This window comes from Haliotis rufescens, unplaced genomic scaffold, assembly GCF_023055435.1.
Source record: "Haliotis rufescens isolate VD_foot unplaced genomic scaffold, xgHalRufe1.0.p SCAF_6, whole genome shotgun sequence".
NCBI classification, from domain to species: Eukaryota; Metazoa; Mollusca; class Gastropoda; order Lepetellida; family Haliotidae; genus Haliotis; species Haliotis rufescens.
The window spans coordinates 19,040,189-19,067,981 of NW_025964334.1; the positions used below are offsets into that span (position 1 = coordinate 19,040,189).

The 27,793-nt window shown below is 41.7% G+C and overlaps 1 protein-coding gene across 1 annotated transcript in view; it reads right to left on the reverse strand.

Annotated features, from left to right (window-relative positions):
- Positions 1 to 5,876: 5,876 nt before the first annotated feature.
- The window catches only part of LOC124122957, a 32,553-nt gene continuing 10,636 nt past the window's right edge, over positions 5,877 to 27,793 (reverse strand). Inside the window, exons 2-4 of the mRNA XM_046486169.2 lie at positions 20,265 to 20,412; positions 8,798 to 8,956; positions 5,877 to 7,640 (exon numbers count right to left, since the gene is read on the reverse strand). Of these exons, the coding sequence (XP_046342125.1) occupies positions 7,541 to 7,640; positions 8,798 to 8,956; positions 20,265 to 20,412 (407 nt within the window). The 3' untranslated portion in view covers positions 5,877 to 7,540. The remainder of the gene's footprint in view (positions 7,641 to 8,797; positions 8,957 to 20,264; positions 20,413 to 27,793) is intronic.

The window sequence follows — 27,793 nt, forward strand, 5'->3', positions numbered from 1 at the left end:
TCTGTCAACCTACCTTAACAGCAAGCAACAGGCCAATGAGGATCCGGTTTAGAAATGGTCTTCAGCAACACATACGTGAAAAGCTACTATGCTTGTCGAAAAAGGTGACTAACGGGATCGGGTGGTCAGACTCTCTGACGTGGTTGATGCATGTCAACGTATCCCAATTGCGTGGATCGATGCTCATGATGTCAATAACTGGATCGTCTGGTCCAGACTCGATTATTTACAGAGCGCCGTCATACAGCTGGAATACTGCTGAGTACGGCGTTAAACAACAAAAAAACAAAATCATTCAAAGAGCTGATGTGTGCAGTAAGAAAAAACGATTATGACGTATTTAGACCACGTGTTACTTTAGGCCTTTTCATCCATTGGTTTCGCCAGATGGTTTCTAATTATGTCAGCATTGGAATATGTGAGTTGCCACCAGACACAGAAATTTTGGGCTTTCAGTGTGACGAGCAATAGCTTCAACAACTTGGTAACTCAGACGTCAGCATAGGAAAATACGGTTAATTATCATCATTAGGTTCATTCTTTGTAGTGTTTCCGTTCAGCTCCCGTTGCCATGAGAAGACTTATTATAGAATTATTTAACAATGACAGCATTTCTTTTGTAAGGATTCGCAATCTCTTCTTATCAGTGACTCACGTGGTTTAAAACGTTCAAACATTAACCACTCACCTACATCTAAAAGAACAAAGCAGCAATAAACAAATGAAACCACCCACCCACCCACCCCCACACACAATACTGTAATTAACATTAGTTGGTGCTTAGTTAGGCTTCATGGGTTAATGGTTAAAGACGAGACACCAGATCATATGTAGAACGAGTATGTACAAACATAAAGAAGTCATAGACAGTTTGAAAACAGGATTTGATTAGTTCTTCCTCTGAATGGTTGAAGTCAACAGAATACCAGACGAATACATCATCGGTCATTTGGACATCTTTTTACAACGACGAAGAAACCATAGACAATGTGAAGAAAAACCAATAAATCAACATTTAAGTTTTGTGACAAGCATATAGTTATTTGTCATTGCCTTTTCCTGTAATCCCCGGCTGCGTCATACCAAAAGACGTTAAAAGATGGTACTTGTTGGTACCCTGTCTGGCGCTCGGCATTAAGGGGCGAAAACAAGGACTGGTCGGCTCGGAGTCAGTATTCTGTGTCAGAGTGGGGTCTTCATGTTAAACTGCGGCTTTGTATCTCAGTGTGCAATACTGCACTCAAAGGATTTTACCACAGGTTTTATATGGTATGTTTTAACACACACACACACACACACACACACACACACACACACACACACACACACACACACACACACACACACACACACACACACACACGTGCATGCCCGTCGCTATTAAAGTGCAATAATCTTGGACGCGACGTTAAGCCCCATTTCACTTCTCCTCACCTTGGGGGCGGTCGGGTAGTCTAGTGGTTAAAGCGTTCGCTTGTGATGCCGAAGACCCGGGTTCGATTTCCGACATGGGTACAATGTTTGAAGCCCATTTCTGGTGTCCCCCGCCGTGATATTGCTGGAATATTGCTAAAAGCGGCGTAAAACCATACTCACTTACTCTCCTCACCTTGTCCTGTCATCATTTACGAAGTCACGGAACAAAAACAGGACACATTGTGTTTTTTTTGTTTTTTTTATTTTGAAATGTTAAAAATAGAGAATAGTTTTCAGAGACACAAATTGAGACTTTTATAATATTTATAATTCGTAATGTTCAATGCAATAATAATGCATGTTAATGTTGTTGTTTGTAAACAGTAGATAATAACAGTATTTATTTGAATGTCTTATCATGGAACTGACATCTGTTTGCTCTAAGGTTCGATAAGATTAAGTATAGAGTCTTATAGAAAGTGTTGCCGTTCAACAGCAATAAGAACAAAGTTAATAGTGTTTTTTAACTGAACATGCGATATGCATTTGGCTGTTTGACATACAATTTTGAGAATCAATATTTAATAAAAATAGATATCTAAGCATCTATGTTTGATGAAATATAAATCTTTAATAAACATTTGATTTAAAGCAAGAAAATCCTTGACCTTTTCTAATTTAGAAGCGTCACACATCAAAACAAATTTTGTAATAAAGCACGACTTCATCACGCTCTGTACATGTTCTAGTATAAAGTGTGGCAAAGCTACAGCATGGTACATGTAGATATTGCCCAGAAATATTCCCCTCAAAAACAAACTTGACGCTTTGACAAATTAGTAAATTGTCTAAAGTGAATGTTTCCCTTGTGAGTTTCTACCCTTTGTTATTTTCCACCTTTTGTTATGTTCTTGTTGTCCTTACATGTACATATATATGCTCTCTGCCTCATGGCATTCATTCACTTGCAATTGATAAATGAGCAAGCATATACTCCGAAACGTTGTGTTCCTCATAATAAAGAAGTTAACATCCTTAATTTGTTTGCCTTATGTGCATCACTTCTAAATGCCTTTCAAAGACCTGAGATACTGTTAATAACAACACAATTCATCTTGGTTGCAAAACAACGTGTGGATGCATTACCAAAAGGTGAGGCAATACATACGCACATTGTGATAGGGAATCTATTCAGAGATAATTAAAAAAACGCATTAAGAAAGACATACATACGTGCAGCATGAGTTCAACGCCACAAACATGTATTGTCGTTTACATTCAACCGCTTTCATGCCACGCTTGAGTGAGTGAGTGAGTGAGTGAGTGAGTGAGTGAGTGAGGAAGTGAGTTGGTTTTAACGCCGCTTTTAACATTATTACAGTTATATCGCGGCGTGTCAGCTTAATGTGGGAGGAAAGCCCGAAGTGATGCAGGTCTCAGACGTTTACCACTTCGGTGAAACCCACGAGCACGGATATGGTGCTGACAAAACTAGAAACATAATCGGAGCGAACCGGGATTCGAACCCACAATCATAGGTTTCTGGCGTGCCCAAGGGACGCAACTCTGCACAACGAATCGCGGCGCCTTAGACGACTGGGCCACCCGTTCCCCACGCAACGTTGATAGGCACAGGTTCATTGGCAATATTGAGGCCTGTCGGACTGTTCAACGTGTATGGAGTTCACCAGTCCCCTGTTTACATACTTCTGCAACGTAACGTCTAGACAAGCAACGTCAGTGACCAAGCTCGGAGGGGTCTCCCTCGAATGACGCCATACCGACAGGATCTCTATATTGTTAATTCTTATTTACGGAATCGGTTCCTACAGATAGACAGTACACCAAGAAACACTTCTGGAACTCAGAACAGGCCAATCGGTCTCGATACCGTTCGACGCTGTCTCACCCAGGCACATTTACGTTGCCGTCGACCCAATTTTAGGGCTCGATTGACTCTACGCCAACACCGGGCTCGGCAAAACTGAGCAACAGTTCAGCGTTGTGTTTCCATATGAAAACCGTGTTTGCATCGATACGGTCTTCAGTCGTATAACAATATGGAGATGTCAAAGAGAGCGTTACAATGACCAATGTGTGTTGGAAAAAAACAGTTGGGGTGGACCTTCACTCATGCTGTTGCGTGCCAAAACTTGGGGCCGTCGGGTTCCACGTGTGATATTCCAACACAATGGTCAGGGGCGTGGTAGAGGTGTAAATGCGCAGCGATACATAGAAGAAGTGCCGAGTTGCTCCTTTCCTAGCTGGGCGACAACGTCTGATTTTCCAGCAAGATAGAGCCAGACCAGACCTGACACAGCGAGGCTGACACAGGCATTCCTGAAGAACAATAACATTCATGGACCATGGATTGCCCGGCTTTAAGCCCTGATTTAAATCCAAGAGAGCATCTCTGGGGTTAAATTTGGGTATTCATGGCCAACCCTATCAGCCAGTGACTTTATAACAAGCCCTTCTGAACAGTTACAATAAACTCCCTGGAGTGTTCATCAGGAACCTGTTCATGAGCATAGGTAGACGTGGACGCTTTTCATGAGCATAGGTAGACGTGGACGCTGTTCATGAGCATAGGTAGACGTGGACGCTGTTCATGAGCATAGGTAGACGTGGACGCTGTTCATGAGCATAGGTAGACGTGGACGCTGTTCATGAGCATAGATATACGTGGACGCTGTTCATGAGCATAGGTAGACGTGGATGCTGTTCATGAGCATAGATATACGTGGACGCTGTTCATGAACATAGGTAGACGTGGACGCTGTTCATGAGCATAGGTAGACGGGGACGCTGTTTATGAGCATAGGTAGACGTGGATGCTGTTCATGAGCATAGATATACGTGGACGCTGTTCATGAGCATAGGTAGACGTGGACGCTGTTTATGAGCATAGATAGACGTGGATGCTGTTCATGAGCATAGATATACGTGGACGCTGTTCATGAACATAGGTAGACGTGGACGCTGTTCATGAGCATAGGTAGACGTGGACGATGTTCATGAACATAGGTAGACGTGGACGCTACTGTGGTCGCTGCTGATGGAGGTCACACACGTCATTGACATTTCTCTTTGCTGAACTCGTTATCAATGGCCGCTATGATGTTACTGTTCCAGAGAAAATGTGACTCAATATATCCGTTATAAAATAAAAAAAAACACTTTGTGGTAACACTTGACTGATTGTCAATTTTGTCATTAATTGCACACATTTGAAACATCTTTTCTTAACTTACATACTTCCCCGTATGTTTTAATGGTTCGCGTTTCTGTTAGTAGGAAGTGTCATTGGCCCTGACGACCAAGGAATATGTTCGAGATATCAACACACTCGTACAGCATAGTTTGAAAGAACTAGGTGTCACTTTAACAAACCATTAAACCATGAAAGAAAATTTAACAATAAAAGACATAAATATCCACCTCTATTCCAGAAAATATGCAATATCACAGATAGAGCAGATGTAATACATATTATGAATATCACAGGTAGAATCAGAATTGTATGCATTTCAAACACAGTACGTTGCCATGTTATAGTAAGATGACACAAAGAATGCAATTACACCTTTATATAACAAGTCGTAATTTTGTCATGTATACAAAATGAATTGTTGAAAATATTTCTTTCGCAAATATTACTCTAAATGTACACATAAATATAATTACAGATATGTGTAAATATAAGTGAATTCAACCCAGATGTTCACAAGCAAATTGAAAGAATACATGTGTTGCTTCCATTACAGCCGTCATATGGCTGGACTATTCCGGGAGCGTCGTTAAACTACTGTCAACTCCTATCACAAATTGTGTCTTAAATGTATTCTCGTCGCTGGGTGGCTGTGGTATTGCCGATACGACATTCATTTATTTCGGTATATTGTAATTGTGAGCATAAGGTTTCAGCAGATTTATTTGACATTTATCATCACAATCACATCATCGATATATCAAAACCGTCGTCATAAATAATACGAAGAACGGTGTAATGAACATGCTGTGGTCATCACGGACAGGAAAACTGTCTCGAACATTTTATAAGGAACTGTTCTTCTCACCTTGCCTGCACCTATTGTTTAAGACACCATGTAGATCTAGCGTGCTTAATTCCAAATCAATGGGGGGGGGGGGGGGGGGGGGGGAGAGATCTGAAATGTGACTGTACCTTTCTATATCTGGCATTTGGGTTTTAATATTTCATTATTTTGATAGTTATGTACATTTTGAGCACTTCACGCTGACATTTATACGACTCAAAAGATGTTAAAGAACATCCGCTTCTTTCATATCTCTGTTATACATGTATGGCATAATATGTGAAATCGTTTGTTAAATAATGAGTGTAACTTATATTGTTTCTGTGGAAATTCAGTAGAAGCTCATTGCATTGCACACACGTACAGGTAATAGCTGTTGAATGCTTAAATAGTTAAAAAAAATTAAATATAACGTTACTGCAGAAGTCTATGGGAAAACATTTGGTTGTGTGTAACCTGTATTTAGATGTTCGAATTATCTGTAAACTTCCGGAACGGAAACTTCATGGATAGATCTCAAGCGATATAGAAACATGTTGATTATTCTGTGATGTTCTCGTGACACTGGACTCGGATAGCACTGTGTGAAATCAGCTGGGAATGTGCTAGAAGCTAGTTAGACTGTGGAGCAGGTGCGTGCCTATTTCATCTCACATTTCATCTCACATTACATCAAGATCAGCTTTTGAATGAAGAATGACAAACGCCGTACTTTCTTACAACCGTGATAAAGATAGGAGTGAGTGAGTGGGTATGGTTTTACGCCGCTTTTAGCAATATCAAGGCGGGGTACACCAGAAATGGGCTTCACACATTGTACCCATGTGGGGAAACGAACCCAGGTCTTCGGTGTGACGAGCGAATGCTTTAACCACTAGGCTACCCCACCGCCCCGATAAAGAGAGGGGAGTACAAAATGGTCTCCAAACCCAAAAAAACCAAACGACTATTGGTCATTATTCAAAATTTTAGCGAAATTATATATCATTCATAACAAGGTTTAAGTCGGTTTAACTCGAATATGTTGAGTCTCATGTTTTCTCCATTACGAAAATGAGGTTTCAAGGGTAAATCGTGGAGGTGAAGGGTGAGAAATTGAAGCTATGAAAACTATATCAAACCAATACTCGTCATCATCTTATGAAGCACTGTAGGCACAATTCTGCAGTTTGTCCTTTTTTATTTTCGCGCTGATAGTTTGACAATTTGAAATGATCTCGACATATTGTGAAAAAATACGGAAAAGGCCACGTGAAAATAAACGACCAACATGTTCCCAAACATTCATTATATTAATAGTGATAATCACCTTTTTTTTAAATATATATGTTTGTATAAACTAGTATCTCTGCCCGAGTCACGATACGTACGATTATAATATCTCATACGTAGATGAAAGTATATTCTACGTAGATGTAAGTATCATCTTCGTAGATGATAATTGTGTTGTAGACTGTGGCATTAATAAGTTTCCATAGGTATCATATATGTGTTTAGACCTTCGGTTTGTAGTGTCTTGGCGACTACGTTCAGGATAGTAACATTTTGATGACGTTTGTAATATTTTGTCAAATCTATTTTTCAAGTGTATGCTTTCGCTTGCCCGACAGTTTTTGTACAAGTTCCTATCCAGAAGGCAAACTACCAGTGCAGATCCGGGTTAGAATAGGCCTTCAGCAACCCATGCTTGCCGTAAAAGGCGACAAACGGGATCGCGTGATCAGGATCGGTGGTCAGGCTCGCTGACTTGGTTGATGCATGTCAACGTATCCCAATTGCGTGGATCGATGCTCATGATTTCAATAACTGGATAGTCTGGTCCAGACTCGATTATACACAGACCGCCGTCATATAGCGGGAATATTGCTGAGTGCGGCGTTAAACAACAAATAAACAAAACAAACAACTTTAAACCAACTCTGTTCGCATTAGAACATTTCAAGGTGCAGGCAGCGTGAGAATAACTCGTTGCATCAATACGATATAAATTGTGACACAACTTGCGTAAAACTATGATTAATTAATTTATAAATAACAGTATGCAGCCCATGGTCGGCTTAAATTTTCTAAAACCAAGCCAGAGGCATACTCTGGAGTTCCTCGCGACTGCTCTTTAAATCAGCTCTTCCCAAGCGCTTGTTGGCAAGGTCTTCTTTCCTTTCTCGGCTTAAAAGAGATGATTAAAATACTTGACATCAACACATTTGTTCCAATAAACGGACACATATAGTTTCAATAATATGTTTCAAAACATAGGCAACAAAATTAGAATCTTTATATGAAAAATTCCCCCGCGAGCAGATTTCTGATGACAATTCTTAAAGCTATCACAGAATGACATTCATCTTCCTCAAATTATCATTGTGTTCACAAACACTGTCAGGAGAGAACCTATATTATTAGTGTTCCCTGCGTGATTTATAGATTCGAAATAATGTGAGGCTGTATGTTGGTGTTTGTTTCTAAAGAAAATGGACAAATGTGATGGGAATTGAATTAAGTGAGTGTGTTTGGTTTAACGCCGCTTTTAACAATATTCCAGTTATATCGCGGCATGTCAGCTTAATGTGGGAGTAAGCCCGAAGTGATGCAGGTCTCAGATGTTTACCACTTCGGTGTATGGTGCTGACAAACCTAGAAACATAATCGGGGCGAACCGGGATTGGAACCCACAATCATAGGTTTCTGGCGTGCCCAAGGGACGCAAATCTGCAAAGCGAATCGCGGCGCCTTAGACGATTGGGCCGCCCGTGCCCCCGATGGGAATTGAAGTACACTCTCAGCACTGCCGACACTCATTTGACACTGAAAACCGTATGAAAACTGAAAGACTGGAGGGAGGCCTGGATTTTGTATCGATATTAAATATGTTTCGGCTACAGCTACAAAACCATATATATATTTTTAATTTAACACTATGGGTATGATTTAAAGAAAACGAAAAACATCTTGCAACACTGTAATTTTCGTGGCAGACAATTTCCTTTTGCACATTACTTTACAAGATTTTAAGGGACAATTTATTCCCTTCGATAAAATCCCAGGAACACGTCCCCCAAGCAATCTAGTGAACCGTGGAAAGGGCGAATATCTTGCCACCTGATGCATTGGAATGTGGAGTTGCTGAGAGGAGACCAGAAAGTGGGTGGTAGCTTTTGACACTACCGTGACACCCAAGGGTTCTGACAAAGGCTCTGCCAATCGGAGCGCCTGGGATTCGAACCAACGATCCTGCTTCAACTAAGGGGCACAACTCTGCAAGTCGCATTGCGCTGCCATTGGCCACAAGGCCACTCGTACCCCGTGCGATTGTAGATACTTACGCGAAACATTTGATGCCACATTTTCTAGCCAACCGATCAGCAGCTTGTCTACAAGTTTCTGCCTGAAAGAAGTCCCCCTCTCTGGTCAGTAGGCAGAATACCAGGGCGAAGCTCAAAATGGTCAGGCATACGAATCCCCATAACATCATCTGGTCTTTGCTGCAACAAAAGGAGATACGTGTTAATGTGAAAGTTGTCTGTTTGATTTTTGACTCAGAAACATTCCAGCAAGAGGCATTCTGCAAGTATTTGAGTCAGGCCCCGGAAAACAAGCTGATGGTATTACAAAAAAACACTTTGTTTGATGTTTAACGCCACAGTAGGCAATATTCCAGCTATATGGGCGGTCCGTAAAAAATGGAGTCTGGATCAGACTATTCTTTTGTTGAATCTGTTGTAGATTCTGAGTAGTAAATATATCCTTATGAATCGTTGAATTGACACGTAAAGCCAAACGATGTCACCTATTAAAAGAAAAAACAAACTTGCTTATGTATAGGATTACTGAATTACTACAAAATAGCTAAGCCTGAATTATTTTTTTTTGAGATTAAAATAACATACGCAAAATGCATGGTAGTATACAGATGTGTGACTTGTAAACGCGCGAATCCCATTTCCACATTCACAAGAAGTCTCTGCAAAATGCATAGGTCAATAACCGATAAATTCAGATGAGGTCGATATTCATAAAAAAAATAGATAAGAGCGATGGACAAATGGACAGAGCACACTTCTAGAACGTTGTTTAATAAATAAAAAACGACAAAACCCTTTACTTAATCTTAAGAAAACGCTACTGAGCGCAGAGTCCATGATACGATTCAGACTGCATCATGAGAATGGATCACTATCAAATAGTGATGATACCAGGTGTTCGCGAAAAGGTGAGCGTATCCTCCCACCAGTGGCACCCTTTACAAACACATGAAAAGACAAATCCATTGTTAACTTGAAAAAAAAACACATTGTGCAAGTCAAATCAGGGAACTGTATCGAAAAACAATCTCATTCATTCCATATATTTTATTCCTTCACGATAACTCTCTGCCCGAAAAGCCGAAACCTGGAGCCATCATTGGTTCGTCCATGTGGTTTTCACCACTATTTTGCCTTTTGCGCTTAGTTGAGACTATTTAGACTGACTGTTCTCTAGAGTTTTATATTCCAGGTGAGTGAACGCCACATTAATATGAATTTTCCAACAGCCGGTATAATTAGCATTTGATGTTTTCATGGCAACAAATGTCATACTCGAAAACAGACTCTGATATCACATATGCTCTATCTGAAATATCACCACACTTTCTGGGCGTCGCCGATAACTGGGACGCCCTCACACAAAAAGATGTAACAACATGAAACGAAGTCAGGAGAAATAGCAACATTTTAACTGTGATACAATGTAGAACAATGTTGACAAAAGAGGTAGTGACATTTGTCATCTGATTAAAAAAGTTTGGCCTCTTACCTTTGCCAAATAAGAAAATGTGGCCTAATTAGTGTTGTTAAATGGAGCACCAAATCATTCGATTCTGACAAGAGGTCATATTCGAGCCCCTCTTGGTCATCCATTTTGAAATAATAATAATAATAATAATAATAATAATAATAATAATAATAATATAAAAAAAATTTCAGGGCGATTCTTTTAGTCCTTTGCTTTTCTGTTTGTCACTAAATCCCTTAAGCATTTTGCTCAGCAAAGAGCAAGATTATCACCCGAGACCTCCTTAACACAGATCCCCAACACCCCTTATTCACCGCCTTTACAAGGATGACCTTGAACTCATTGCCAATGGAGGATCTACACACAAAATACATATTCTGCTTGTCGAGTCCTTTTCTAATGACATCGGCATGTCCTTTGGACTCGACAAATGCAACATTCTTCATTTGAAACGTGGCAAGTTAGAAGAGGGAGGATCAGTCAGTTTACTTGGAGGAGGAGTTATTGACCATCTCGTGGATGGTCAGGACTATACGTACTTAGGGATGCAGATTACGGAAAAACTCCAGAATGCCCATATCAAGGAAAGACTTCCGTCAGAGTACAAAAATCTGGAGTTCAGAGTTGAACGCTCGCAATAAAGTTAAAGCCACAAATACTTATGCTGTGCCCGTCCTTTCGTATACTTGTGGTGTTGTTGATTTGACGAAACAAGAAATTCAGGGTATTGACACCCTCACACGAAGAATCATGTCAGACAATAGATCCCACCATCCTCGCTCTTCCCTCAATAGCTTATATTTACCAATCATTATGGAAGGGCGTGGTTTGATTAACGTTGGGGCTCTTCATGATAGAATTCTTTTGTGCACTTTTGCACACATTTATTTGTCTGATGATCCTCTTGTGGAGCATATCAAGACTCATGATGAAAAATAAGGCATTCCACAGTTTTCTTAAACGAGCCAAGGATGTGGCACATAATTTCAATGTAAGTGTTGATTTTGTGATGAGTGTCAACCAAACGAAGTGCCATATCAAGTCGGCCCAGACTCAAGGAGAGGCTATCTGAGCGACCACTGCATCGACTATGTGTAGTGTGTTGAGCAGCAACCCTACAGAGTCCTTCGTTTGGATGAAGTTGGCTGGCCTGAAAAGTGAAACAGAGGGCTTTTGTTTTGCTGCTCAGGAACAGCCACTTCCTACTCGAAACCGCCAATGTGTGATTTTGCATCAAAATGCGAATATGAAATGTAGATTATGCAATGAATTTAATCAGACTGTCCAACACATGGTCAGCGGATGCCAAGCTTTTGCCCAGACACAGAATCTTAAGCGACATCATTTTTTTATTACCGTCTTCGCCATGCTTGTTGTTTTGACACAGAGGTCGATCCATGGTAAGACCCTGAATATGTAAAGGGCGTCATTAAAAATGATCAATACAAAATCCTTTGGAATAGGCCCGTATCCAGGCCAACAAACCTGATCTTGCTCTTTTTTATAAATCCAATGAAATCATTTATATCATTGAAATTTCTGTCCCTTTTGACACGAATGTGATTGACAAGGTTGAGAAAAACATGGCAAATAAGAAACTTTGGCACCCAACGAGCAGATATTTTATTCATCTGTAAATGTTGATGGACGTCCTGACCTAGGGTCATCAACAAGTCATGTTCTCCCAGCCTTAAACATAGCTGTCCAACGTTTAACAGTGTAATAGCTAGGCCACTTATCCCCATACACTTGTGACATGCGGTCATGATTTTCATGGAGAGTACTTTTCTCTAAAGTCAAAAACTCGATGACTGCTCGGTACTCATTCTTTTCCATTTCTGTGTCCATTTGGACCCCTGTCACGTTCAACTGGCTGTCACTAATACACAAACGGCCTCAACAGACCAAATACACTTGCAATTAACTATTCGAACGATGCACTACACTGACTAGTTTAATTTGTTATGAACCATAGTTGCAAGTTAGTCAGGCTTAAAACCTCTCGACCAGCCCTCGTATTAGTGTAAAAACGTAGTGAAGGGTGAGTTACCAGCTTAAAGTTCGAAAGTATTGATATCACTACAACAATGTCTATTTTCACTCTGTTGATACACACTGTTGCCTACTCCCTGAAATGTGAGTGAGTGAGTGAGTGTGGTATTACGCCGTTTTAGGGAAAGAATTCCAGCATATATCACGTCGGGGGACTACAGAAATGGGCTTCACCAATAGTACTCATGTGGGGAAACGATGCAACAACAAGTAACAGGCCCTAGCGTTAATGTTGGTGCACTCACGACTGTTCAGAATATTGTCACTATGGAATGTCTTGAAAGAGGCATGTCTCCGTTCTTCAACCCAGAATAGTGTTAAAGGTGACATGAATTCGATGTTTCCAGACACGTATCCAATCCGCACTTGGAAATTATATCAGAACTAAAATCGGGTCGAAAAGACCTCGAATATAGGTACAGCCTTAATGCTAGAAACTGTCCCATCCAGAAACATCTAGAACGATCAAAACTGACCAATTTAAAAAAAACCTTAAAGGCGATGTCATTCCGGTGGTTGCATTCAACCAAGCAATTGACCACCCGATCAATTTAGTCGTCTCTTATATACAACATACTTTGCTGGATACCTCTATTTCTATTTGGACTCTCCAAGGGTCTATGAGAATTATCGAGTATTTAATATGAATAGTGTATGTGGAATATCGATACTTTTCATATTAAATGACTGACAAGTAGGCTAGAAAATATTATGTTCAACATTTGTACGTAATGCCATAGAGAAGTGTAAAGAGACAAATATGTTTTAACGTGACACAAGTCGTTCTTTAGAGGTCAATACAGAGGTCCTCATTGTCTATCACATGGCTGAACGGTTCTAGTTGTTCGTAACGTGACACAAATGCTAACAGAATGGAACGGGTATTGTGGAACCTGACAACTCCAATGAACCAAAACGGGCCGTTACTTGCAAGTCTATTTTCTTATTGTAGCTGATCTTTATCGGGCAATAGCGTGGCTTCATGGTTGAACGTACAGGACGCCAAAGATCCAGATTCGATTTCCAACACGGACATTTTGGTGTTTAGACCATCCTTAAGATGTGTGCTGTTCAAAATATGCGGATGATGCTTTAGCACATGAGATCAGAAACAAACAGTGCGCCTCAACCATTTTTTGTTTCGGCAATTTTCAAAGCCAAAACACTTCCCGAAATCTTTACGAATCGCGTACCATTGCAATAACTCACATTGCGTACTCCTATTAACTTTAGAGCACACACGTACAAAAACAAAGAGCAAAACTGAAAACATCATTGAATCAGTTCATTTAAATGTCAAAAGGTGAGCTACTTCAGACACTGATATTTTACACAAGACATCATAGGGCAAATATCTGTAGGGGGTTCTTAAGAAAAATGTTTCAGATAAGCGTGCTGACGTCTGTGTGTTAATGTCATCCGATGAAGGGAGGTCCTGCTGTTCCAGGATCATCGTGTTGATTGAAACAAGTCTGAACATTGGAGAATCACTCAGAGATATCATGTTAGGTTGTATAACAACACTAATGGCGTTTGGGGCCAATCACGTTCTAGTAAATCAGCAGGGCAAATTATGTTGTTAACGGCTGGAGGGGAGAAACGAGATACGGCAATAAAACATTTTCGGAAACCAAAACCTTCTAATGTACCACCCGGACTCAGTGTGTGTGTGTGTGTGTGTGTGTGTGTGTGTGTGTGTGTGTGTGTGTGTGTGTGTGTGTGTGTGTGTGTGTGTGTGTGTGTGTGTGTGTGTGTGTGTGTGTGTGTGTGTGTGTGTGTGTGTGTGTGTATGAGTGTGCGTGCGTGCGTGCGTGCGTGTGTGTGCATGTGAATGGCACATTAGTGAACCCTGATCATCTGGATAGTGCGGATTAACATATTTCCAGATGAACGAATAACAAAAATGTAGTTTTGTCTCTTTCTATAGATTCCCATCTGTCCTCGCATTCATAGGGTAGTACAGTGGGGACTGCAGGCCATAGATCCAAGTTCGATTCCTGACATTGGAAGTTTGTGTTCTAAACACAAGTGTGAAACCTACTGATATTGGACTGGTTATACAGTCGACTCGTGTGCCCTACACCCGGTTATTTGTAAGTTGAAAAGGAACTTTTACGTCCACCTCCAGAGGCCTCCCACATCTGGAAAGCCCTGCACCTTTCATTCGGGATTCCTAGAAGGGACATCGCGGCCTTGTCGAGTGGTCGCTTTGTTGCGATATCGCTTTAGTCGATTTTCTAAGTTTTAGCGTGTTTTTGGTAGGGGCGACAACGTGACAATGTCCCTTTCTCGGATTTTATAATTTATTGCTTTTGAAACAACGTGGAGTTATGAAATCGGTTCATCCCTCCTTTTCCTACATAATGACATTGGTCATTCATCTTACTGCATATGGGGCGATCGGGTAGCCTAGTGGTTAAAGCGTTCGCTCGTCACGCTGAAGACCCGGGTTCGATTCCCGACATGGGTACAATGTGTGAAACCCATTTCTGGTGTCCCCCGCCGTGATATTGCTGGAATAATGCTAAAGCGGCGTAAAACCATACTCACTCACTCTTACTGCATATATTGTATATAGTCATTCATCTTACTTCATATATTTATGTGGTCATTCATCTTACTTCATATATTGTATGTCATTCACCCTACTGCATATATTGTCTGTGGACCTTCATCTTACTGCATATATTGTATGTGGTCATTCATCTTACTGCATATATTTTTATGTCATTCATCTTACTGCATATATTGTATGTCCTTCATCTTACTGCATATATTGTATGTCATTCATCTTACTGCATATATTGTATGTGGTCCTTCATCTTACTGCATATATTGTATGTGGTCATTCATCTTATTGCATATATTGAATGTCTTTCATCTTACTGCATATATTGTATGCCATTCATCTTATTGCATATATTATATGTGGTCCTTCATCTTACTGCATATATTGTATGTGGTCATTCATCTTACTGCATATATTGTATGTCATTCATCTTACTGCATATATTGTCTGTGGTCCTTCATCTTATTGCATATATTGTATGTGGTCATTCATCTTACTGCATATATTGTATGTCATTCATCTTACTGCATATATTGTATGTCATTCATCTTACTTCATATATTGTATGTCATTCATCTTACTTCAAATATTGTATGGCATTCATCTTACTGCATATATTATATGTCATTCATCTTACTGCATATATTGTATGTCATTCATCTTACTGCATATATTGTATGTCATTCATCTTACTTCTTATATTGTATGTCATTCATCTTACTGCATATATTGTATGTCATTCATCTTACTGCATATATTGTATGTGGTCATTCATCTTACTTCATATATTGTGTGTGGTCCTTCATCTTACTGCATATATTGTATGTCATTCATCTTACTGCATATATTGTATGTCATTCATCTTACTGCATATATTGTATGTCATTCATCTTACTGCATATATTGTATGTCATTCATCTTACTGCATATATTGTATGTCATTCATCCTACTTCATATATTGTATGTCATTCATCTTACTGCATATATTGTATGTGGTCATTCATCTTACTGCATATTTTGTATGCCATTCATCTTACTTCATATATTGTATGTCATTCATCTTACTTCATATATTGTATGTCATTCATCTTACTTCATATATTGTATGTCATTCATCTTACTGCATATATTGTATGTGGTCGTTCATCTTACTGCATATATTATATGTCATTCATCTTACTTCATATATTGTATGTGGTCATTCATCTTACTGCATATATTGTATGTCATTCATCTTACTGCATATATTGTATGTCATTCATCTTACTGCATTTATTGTATGTCATTCATCTTATTGCATGTATTGCATGTCATTCATCTTACTTCATATAGTTTATGTGGTCATTCATCTTACTGCATATATTGCATGTCATTCATCTTACTGCATATATTGTATGTCATTCATCTTACTGCATTTATTGTATGTCATTCATCTTATTGCATATATTGTATGTCATTCATCTTACTGCATATATTGTATGTGGTCATTCATCTTACTGCATATATAGTATGTCATTCATCTTACTTCATATATTGTATGTCATTCATCTTACTGCATTTATTGTATGTCATTCATCTTATTCCATATATTGCATGTCATTCATCTTACTTCATATATTGTATGTATGTCATTCATCTTACTGCATATATTGTATGTGTTCATTGATCTTACTGCATATATTGTATGTCATTCATCTTACTGCATGTATTGTATGTTATTCATCTTACTGCATATATTGTATGTCATTCATCTTACTTCATATATTTATGTGGTCATTCATCTTACTTCATATATTGTATGTGGCCCTTCATCTTACTGCATATATTGTATGTCATTCATCTTACTGCATATATTGTATGTCATTCATCTTACTGCATATATTGTATGTGGTCCCTCATCTTACTGCATATATTGTATGTCATTCATCCTACTGCATATATTGTATGTGGTCATTCATCTTACTTCATATATTGTATGTCATTCATCTTACTGCATATATTGTATGTGGTCCTTCATCTTACTGCATATATTGTATGTGGTCTTTCATCTTACTGCATATATTGCATGTCATTCATCTTACTGCATATATTGTATGTGGTCCTTCATCTTACTGCATATATTGTATGTCATTCATCCTACTGCATATATTGTATATGGTCATTCATCTTACTGCATATATTGTATGTCTTTCATCTTACTGCATATAGTGTATGTGGTCCTTCATCTTACTGCATATATTACGGTTTGCAATATTAATGTATAGCGGCCGATGGCCCAATCCATCAGGTATAGATACTACCGCTGACAGTGAACTGTAAGACAGATCCGGATTAGGGTCTATTTAATCCTGGGAATTTATATTAGCTGTGTTCATCCCGAAGGCGTAAGATCGATTATCCTAATGAGAGACCCCGTGTGATATGGCTGGAGCATGTTGTGGCCTCATAGCAACGTCCTTCAATCAATAATGATGCCACAAAGCAACGCGCACGAAACTACATTGTAGTCCTCGTAATCCGGATAAACAAAGGTCCGGGTTAACGATCGTGTTTATAAGGTTAATATAAGATAGCTACGCGATAAATCGCAAAGAGCAACGAAGAGCGAAGCGCGGTTTATTTCACGATATAACATTGTTCTATCATGGCGTCATTTCTGGAGATTCGAACATGCGCTCTTAACGTGATGGCGTCGTCTATTGGACGACGTTATTCTTGAGAGGGAAATGTCTCGTGAGTTGTTTCCCCATAGAGGTACCTTGGGTACGCAGATAGCGCAGTGGCCGAACGAGGAGAAAAGGTACAGATAATCGACGTGAGGATTGTGAGAATAAGCGGGAAATACCAAATTTAACCCATCTGTTCCAAAAAGGACTTTTCCGACATTGCCGAGTTCGGAATCTATTCAGGAAGTTATTATTATTAAAATTAAGGTAACTAGTTTTAAAGCGGGAGATGTTTATCGTAATAAAATATTGCAGGGGTAATATACCACTCGGGGCGCAGTATAAACGTAGTGTTTCCAGCAATAGACGCTGGTTTTCTGGATTTAAAGGGGATCGGACTAATAACGTTTCACTATATATAGTTATCGTCAATCTGCCTCGTTATGTCATAAGCCTATACCTATTACAGACCCATGTTTATGTCATTGCCTTATGCCATGGATAATCAACTGTGATTAATGCTCATATCGGGAGGTCCGGTTCTTTGTTTATAATATAACGGTGTCTTGCAGTTTCTGGTTTTTCAGCGATTGATATTGGTGTGAAGAATTTTGGTTTGCTGTCAGGGAATATCGTGGTCGGGATGGTAATAATATTGTTATTTTTGTAAATCAATACAATCGTTTGTAAACATATCAGCATGTTTATATTAACTCGATACAGGCCAGCTGAGAACGGGGTTGTTATCCATAAAGAAATATCACGTACTTATAATCTGTCATGTTTCGTTTCGGTTGTAGGTGCCGGTGTCAGCGAATGTGATTTTCCCCCTAGCCTAAATTCCCCCGGAAAAGGGGCTGTATAGCCTAACTTTCCCCCGGAAATAGGGCTATATAGCTAAATTTCCCCCGGGGAAAAATGACTACATAGCCATATTTCCGCTTTAGAGTCACATTTCCCCCCTTAGCACAAGGGGGAAGTATGGCTATATAGCAGAATTTCCCCTATATCCCTCAGATTTTTTCAATGCAGTATTAAAAAACATAACCTACTGCACCATTTAACAAACATTGATCAAACAGCAATGGCAAAACCTAACGTCTTGCATGCCATATTTGACAGAGAAATTGGAGTTAAACGTGTCTCAATTGAAAACAAGCTTTTAGGAATCCTTTATAACACGTTTAGTGTTGAATACATAGACGATTCCGACTTGCCACTTGTTATTCATGCCAGAGAACTTATTTATGAACTGCTGCTGGATACTAGTAAATACTTCACGTCAGTGATTTTCTACAATGCAGTGATTAATGGTGTGTTGGAATCATATATCTTCCACTGAAACACGAGTTGAAAAACTTGCGGCGTCACCTTTGGCAAGTGATCTTGTTCATGCATGCCTCTGTCCACAAACAGTAAATGGGTACCAAGGATTAAATGTGGTAATGTGAATGGGTAATCTTTTAGCGCCTGACAGGCAGCTTTGGTTGCATATTTCACATGTAGATGGGAAGTTCTGGAATGCAAAATACACGGACCTCTGATCGGGGCAAGAAACGCCATGAGCACGCACAGATATATGCGCTATATACGTTGTAAATATACTTTATAATATATACTTGGCAGTGAGAGGCTGATGATTTTCGATGACAGAAAAGTGATATGTCACTGCAACCATGATAAGGAGAACGACTGCCGTTAAAGTATACAGTGCAGACCTGATCGAAATCAACTAGCAAAATGTGTTTCAACTAGCAATGTGACGTATTGTTCCTGAAGACAGTTGGAAGATTTTCGATTCGCTGACTTACCTCAAATACACAACAACAAAATAAAAAAACAAAAAAAACACTTACCCTTCTAAATAAATATATAATAAATAAAACATTTCATTTCGTCAGTGACAAAATGCTGATCTGATCTGTCGAGAGACATATCTCACTGTCGAAATGAACTATCCTCTATTTATTAAAATTAAGAATGTATGGCGCAAAAAAACACAAGATTTTAATCATGGTTTCTCTTGTAAATTACTCCATCAGCCAACTGTACATCTAGGTACTTTTGATAATAGACATATATTTAATTATGGGGGAAATCTGACTCCAAAGCGGAAAATTGGCTATGTAGTGTATTTTCCGGGTGGGAAATATAGCCATATAGTGTGCTTTCCGTGGGAAGTATGGCTATATAGCCAGTTTTCCGGGGGAAGTTTGGCTATATAGCCCCTTTTCCGGGGGAAATTTGGCTATATAGTCCTTTTTCCGGGGGGTAATTAGGCTAGGGGGGAAATTCCACTCTCTGACACCGGGAGTAGAGTTGTCCGGAAGACTCTGTTTAAATTTCTCTTGGGGTTTCTGATAGACCCTATACGCGTATCATCTTGTCAGTGAGTTAGTGGGCCACACACAGACACGTGTGTTTATCTGAGTGTGGCTGCTTTTACTGGTCAGGAATGATGCCTATTTAGAATGCTAGCTTACTGAGATAACATGCCGCAGTTTAACATGAATACCTCACAGTATACTGACTCCGAGCCGACCAGTCCTTGTTTAAGCCCCTTAATGTCGAGCGCCAGACAGGGTAACAACAAGTACCATCTTTTGGGATGACGCGGTCGGGGATCAAACCCCGGACCTTCTGCTCTCTGGGCGGACGCTCTACCGCTAGACCACGGGGGCAGTAAACTCACAATATATTAACACAGTATCGTTAACTGGTATACATACAATGTCTTCTCGTCTTCGGCCTCACAGCATTTGTGGATGTCATCTGTCTGGCAGCACAGTGGCAACTCAGGGTCGTTACAATAGTATGTGTTCCCAGCAGCCTCACCCAGGACTTCTTCTTTCAGGCACAAACCGTTCTCGTCCGCTTCTGGAACACAATCCACAGCATGTTCTATCATATATGTCATATTTGTGCTACATGCAAAAACACAAGCAGTCTCACTACCTTTAACTGAATTGCCCAAAACTTTCCAACAACAACGCATGTATCCTGAATCATTTGACCTCAGTATAATTTATGAGTGCATTACCTGCAAAGTGACAATGAAGGTAACGTGGAAACATTGAACGCTTTTAACAGAACTGTAAAAGGATACCTGCTTCAGAACTAAAGACATTACATTTGGAAGGCTTGTTCCTGAGTAGCTTTCCGCCTAGGCTCAGGTCACTGTTCTCTACAAGACCCAAAACACTCACTCAAGGCTCAGATCACTCCCCTCCAATTGCCCCAAAACACTCATTCAAGGCTCAGATCACTCCCCTCCAATTGGCCCAAAACACTCACTCAAGGCTCAGGTAACTCCCCTCTACTAGGCCCAAAGCACTCACTCAAGGCTCAGATCACTCCCATCTACCAGACCCAAAACACTCACTCAAGGCTCAGATCACTCCCCTCCAATTGGCCCAAAACACTCATTCAAGGCTCAGATCACTCCCCTCCAATTGGCCCAAAACACTCACTCAAGGCTCAGGTCACTCCCCTCTAATTGGCCCAAAACACTCACTCAAGGCTCAGGTCACTCCCCTCTACTAGGCCCAAAACACTCACTCTAGGCTCAGGTTATTCCCCGTTACTAGGCCCAAAACACTCACTCAAGGCTCAGGTAACTCCCCTCTCATTGGCCCAAAGCACTCACTCAAGGCTCAGATCACTCCCATCTACCAGACCCAAAACACTCATTCAAGGCTCAGATCACTCCCCTCCAATTGGCCCAAAACACTCACTCAAGGCTCAGGTCACTCCCCTCTAATTGGCCCAAAACACTCACTCAAGGCTCAGGTAACTCCCCTCTACTAGGCCCAAAGCACTCACTCAAGGTTCAGATCACTCCCATCTACCAGACCCAAAACACTCACTCAAGGCTGAGGTCACTCCCCTCTACTAGGCCAAAAACACTCACTCCAGGCACAGGTCACTCCCATCTACCAGACCCAAAACACTCACTCAAGGCTCAGGTCACTCCCCTCTAATTGGCCCTAAACACTCACTCCAGGCACAGGTCACTCCCATCTACCAGACCCAAAACACTCACTCAAGGTTCAGGTCACTCCCTCTACTCGGTCCAAAGGCACTCACTCAAGGCTGAGGTCACTCCCTCTAATCGGCCCAAAACACTCACTCAAGGCTGAGGTCACTCCCCTCTACTCGGCCCAAAACACTCACTCAAGGTTTTAGGTCACTCCCTCTACTCGGTCCAAAACACTCACTCAAGGCTGAGGTCACTCCCTCTACTCGGTCCAAAACACTCACTCAAGGTTCAGGTCACTCCCCTCTACTAGGCCCAAAACACTCACTGAAGGTTCAGGTCACTCCCCTCTACTAGGCCCAAAACACTCACTCAAGGCTGAGGTCACTCCCTCTACTAGGCCCAAAAACACTCACTCAAGGTTCAGGTCACTCCCCTCTACTAGGCCCAAAACACTCACTCAAGGCTGAGGTCACTCCCTCTACTAGGCCCAAAAACACTCACTCAAGGTTCAGGTCACTCCCCTCTACTAGGCCCAAAACACTCACTCAAGGCTGAGGTCACTCCCTCTACTAGGCCCAAAAACACTCACTCAAGGTTCAGGTCACTCCCCTCTACTAGGCCCAAAACACTCACTCAAGGTTCAGGTCACTCCCCTCTACTAGGCCCAAAACACTCACTCAAGGCTGAGGTCACTCCCCTCTACTCGGCCCAAAACACTCACTCAAGGTTCAGGTCACTCCCATCTACCAGACCCAAAACACTCACTCAAGGTTCAGGTCACTCCCTCTACTAGGCCCAAAACACTCACTCAAGGCTGAGGTCACTCCCTCTACCAGACCCAAAAACACTCACTCAAGGCTCAGGTCACTCCCATCTACTCGGCCCAAAACACTCACTCAAGGCTGAGGTCACTCCCCTCTACTCGGCCCAAAACACTCACTCAAGGTTCAGGTCACTCCCTCTACTCGGCCCAAAGCACTCACACAAGGCTGTAGTCACTCCCTCTACTCGGCCCAAAACACTCACTCAAGGTTCAGGTCACTCCCTCTACTAGGCCCAAAACACTCACTCAAGGCTGAGGTCACTCCCTCTACTCGGCCCAAAACACTCACTCAAGGTTCAGGTCACTCCCTCTACTCGGCCCAAAGCACTCACACAAGGCTGTAGTCACTCCCTCTACTCGGCCCAAAACACTCACTCAAGGTTCAGGTCACTCCCTCTACTAGGCCCAAAACACTCACTCAAGGCTGAGGTCACTCCCCTCTACTCGGCCCAAAACACTCACTCAAGGCTCAGGTCACTCCCCTCTACTAGGCCCAAAACACTCAATCAAGGCTTAGATCACTCCCTCTACTAGGCCCAAAACACTGACTCAAGGTTCAGGTCACTCCCTCTACTCGGCCCAAAACACTCACTCAAGGCTGAGGTCACTCCCCTCTACTAGGCCCAAAACACTGACTCAAGGCTGAGGTCACTCCCCTCTACTCGCCCCAAAACACTCACTGAAGGTTCAGGTCACTCCCCTCTACTAGGCCCAAAACACTCACTCAAGGCTGAGGTCACTCCCCTCTACTAGGCCCAAAACACTCACTGAAGGTTCAGGTCACTCCCCTCTACTAGGCCCAAAACACTCACTCAAGGCTGAGGTCACTCCCTCTACTAGGCCCAAAACACTCATTTAAGGCTCAGGTTATTCCCCGTTACTAGGCCCAAAACACTCACTCAAGGCTGAGGTCACTCCCTCTACCAGACCCAAAAACACTCACTCAAGGCTGAGATCACTCCCATCTACTCGGCCCAAAACACTCACTCAAGGCTGAGGTCACTCCCTCTACTCGGCCCAAAACACTCACTCAAGGTTCAGGTCACTCCCCTCTACTAGGCCCAAAACACTCACTCAAGGCTGAGATCACTCCCATCTACTCGGCCCAAAACACTCACTCAAGGCTGAGGTCACTCCCTCTACTCGGCCCAAAACACTCACTCAAGGTTCAGGTCACTCCCTCTACTCGGCCCAAAACACTCACTCAAGGTTCAGGTCACTCCCCTCTACTAGGCCCAAAACACTGACTCAAGGCTGAGGTCACTCCCCTCTACTCGGCCCAAAACACTCACTGAAGGTTCAGGTCACTCCCTCTACTAGGCCCAAAACACTCACTCAAGGCTGAGGTCACTCCCTCTACTCGGCCCAAAACACTCACTCAAGGTTCAGGTCACTCCCTCTACTGGGCCCAAAACACTCACTCAAGGTTCAGGTCACTCCCTCTACTAGGCCCAAAACACTCACTCAAGGCTGAGGTCACTCCCTCTACTAGGCCCAAAACACTCACTCAAGGTTCAGATCACTCCCCTCCAATTGGCCCAAAACACTCACTCAAGGCTCAGGTCACTCCCTCTACTCGGCCCAAAACACTCACTCAAGGCTGAGGTCACTCCCTCTACTCGGCCCAAAACACTCACTGAAGGTTTTAGGTCACTCCCTCTACTCGGCCCAAAACACTCACTCAAGGCTGAGGTCACTCCCTCTACTATGCCCAAAACACTCACTCAAGGTTCAGGTCACTCCCCTCTACTCGGCCCAAAACACTCACTGAAGGTTTTAGGTCACTCCCTCTACTCGGCCCAAAACACTCACTCAAGGCTGAGGTCACTCCCTCTACTATGCCCAAAACACTCACTCAAGGTTCAGGTCACTCCCTCTACTCGGCCCAAAACACTCACTCAAGGCTTAGATCACTCCCTCTACTCGGTCCAAAACACTCACTCAAGGTTCAGGTCACACCCCTCTACTAGGCCCAAAACACTCACTCAAGGCTGAGGTCACTCCCTCTACTAGGCCCAAAACACTCACTCAAGGCTGAGGTCACTCCCTCTACTAGGCCCAAAACACTCACTCAAGGCTGAGGTCACGCCCTCTACTCGGTCCAAAACACTCACTCAAGGCTCAGGTCACTCCCTCTACTAGGCCCAAAACACTCACTCAAGGCTGAGGTCACTCCCTCTACTAGGCCCAAAAACACTCACTCAAGGCTCAGGACACTCCCATCTACCAGACCCAAAACACTCACTCAAGGTTCAGGTCACTCCCTCTACTCGGTCCAAAGGCACTCACTCAAGGCTGAGGTCACTCCCTCTACTCGGCCCAAAACACTCACTCAAGGTTCAGGTCACTCCCTCTACTCGGCCCAAAACACTCACTCAAGGCTTAGATCACTCCCTCTACTCGGTCCAAAACACTCACTCAAGGTTCAGGTCACTCCCTCTACTAGGCCCAAAACACTCACTCAAGGCTGAGGTCACTCCCTCTACTATGCCCAAAACACTCACTCAAGGTTCAGGTCACTCCCTCTACTGGGCCCAAAACACTCACTCAAGGTTCAGGTCACTCCCTCTACTAGGCCCAAAACACTCACTCAAGGCTGAGGTCACTCCCTCTACTAGGCCCAAAACACTCACTCAAGGCTGAGGTCACGCCCTCTACTCGGTCCAAAACACTCACTCAAGGAGTCAGATTACTCCCCGTTGGGCTAAAGTCAATCCCCTACATTTTCACAGTATCCCACTTATCCTGTTCAGTTTGGGCACACAGTTCTAAATCTTCCAGATGTTCAAGTGACCTTCCTCTTACCTGAAAAGTTAGTTGTTGAAAAACACTGTCGACATATTTATCATGTGTGTACTGCATGACATTATATGCATATATAAGATAAAACATTGTTCTATCATGACGTAATTTCTGGAGATTGAAACATGCGCTCGCAATTTGATGACGTCGTACATTGGACCAAGCACTTTAGAGTAATCTCATCCTGGGCCCAAAACAATCCAGAGTAATCTCAACTTTGGCCCAAATCACTCTAGAGTAATCTCAGCCTAGGCCGAAGACACTACAGAGTAATTTCAGCCTAGGCCCAAGTTACTCCAGAGTGATCTCAGCCTAAGCCTGAACCACTCTAGAGTGATCTCAGCCAAGGCCCAAGCACTTTAGAGTAATCTCAGCCTTGGCCCAATTAAGACACTCTAGAGTAATCTTTGCCTAGGCCCAAGACACTCCAGAGTGATTTTGTCTAGTTGTCCAGTGTAACAGCCTCATGTCATTTGAAGCATCAACACTTCAATAAACGTAGCATGGGTATGGCCACCATAAGAAGCGTTCTGCTGTTCTCCGTCATTGGTGTTCACCGTCCACCACCGACACCATGTCATTGGCTCGTCTGCTTTTGAATCAATGTCAGAAATCGTCAGTTCTGTTATGGGATGAGATCAGATTCAGTGTCTCCAAACTGGATGACCTAAAGGGCGTTCAAAGTTTACACTGAATCCTCCGCTTCGTTTGATGATCACGTGGCAAAGGAAACGCTAAAGGACAAAATGGCCTCTGTCAAACTCCTTGTCAAGTGATCTAGATACATGTACGTATGTTTACCAATAGTTATATATCATGGTGGCAGCTCGATAAGTATCATACGAAGTTTCTCTCTCTCTCTCTCTCTCTCTCTCTCTCTCTCTCTCTCTCTCTCTCTCTCTCTCTCTCTCTCTCTCTCTCTCTCTCTCTCTCTCTCTCTCTCGCACGCATGCACGCACGCACACACCACACCCGATTGCAAACAGGACAAAGAATGGAGTCAAGCAGCGCTTACTTACTTACTTTGGAGATTTAACGTGCGCTTTCCGACTGATGCGTATTTCGCACACGGGCCCGGCCAGGCCATTTAATGTCAAGCAGCGCCCCGACAGGTTGTTTATGTATCTTGCCGACAAAGTAGATTTTATCAGTGCTGAATTAGATAGTTATGATGTTGTATGTTTAACAGAAACCTGCTTGCACCATGATATTCTAGCCACTGATATTACACTGATACCATTTTCATATCGTAGCCTGTATTAAGGAATATATTTAAGATCTAAAATCAGAGTATTAACGGACAGCATAGGCTGGAGGCGCGCATGGATATATTGACAGTTTTTACGTAGTGAGTGTTAAACCCGAATGTTTGCGAGGATTAATAAGATTTCTGAATTCTGTTACAACAGTAACCGTACATGTATTTGTTACATTAAGTCATTTCATTCAAATTTGTTTGGTATGATTATGTCTTATAATTATTTTAGGATGGAAGGTACAGTTACCAAATAAAATATGCTGAAATATCAATTCATTATGACCATATTTCATAATCTATTTTTTAAAGTAACCCTCCTTACATTAAAGATAACTATTTAAAGAATATAGTACTTAAAGACATTGCAACAAACCGAATAATCAGGGGGGAGACTTTATACTGAGGGGGGCGCGAAACATATCCGCCCGGGGGAGATTTTATTTCAGAACAGATTCTCCGGGGGAGAATCTGTACCGGTATAAAATCTCCGGGGGGAGAATTTGTACGGGGGAGAGTTTATACCGGGACACCGGCTTGCGTGTCCTAGAAACAGTTAGAATCTCGGGAGATCTCGCGAACTGGCATATGAACTATTGTATAATGATGTGTGCGATACAAGTATGTATTCTCTCGTGTCCAAAAAACGTGATGTCGTCACTAACATCAATAAATCAAACATTTCTTGTCCTTAAAATTTAAAAGTAAACTGACGAGAATATCACGCGAACTACCCGCAAGGCTGAACCCATTAACCTGCTGCCGAACACCAGAGTTCCTTCAGCGCAGGTTCGCTTCTTTTCCATTTTGATCGATCCTCTTTGAACCTCAGAATAAACATTCGGTTATATAGTGTTATCATGTATTAAGTCAGAAAAATGTTAATTTACCGTCTTTTTTTATTTTGTCAAATAATTATAAAACGTATCAGAAGAAAAATTTCATTTGATTGAAGCCATCTCATCATTCGATTTTCTCTCTGTGATCATCCCTACATCCCTACTTCACCCCTGCTATGGAAGAAATGGATTTCAGAAAAAATATATTATCTCGACAACACATTAACAGAAATAACACACAAATTCGACATCACTCTTTTCAACCGATCTCATTACATCAGGATATTTGATTGATGTAAACTAATACAACATTTGTAATGATGATTGTCAATAACTGAACGTTTCTTTTAAATGGCAACTATTCAGCATGGCCCATCTCCAAGATTTATTCCGTCAAAAGACGGTGTTTTGCTGCGGAATACAATGAATTCATTGATTCGTTTAAAATTAAATGAGTTTTGGACGAGACGGAGGCAGCAATGACAATATCAAATTCTGTCGGAGACAAAGATTGCAAGACGCCTTGTGATTCTCATCAGTCTCCTCAGCGGCAGGTGATG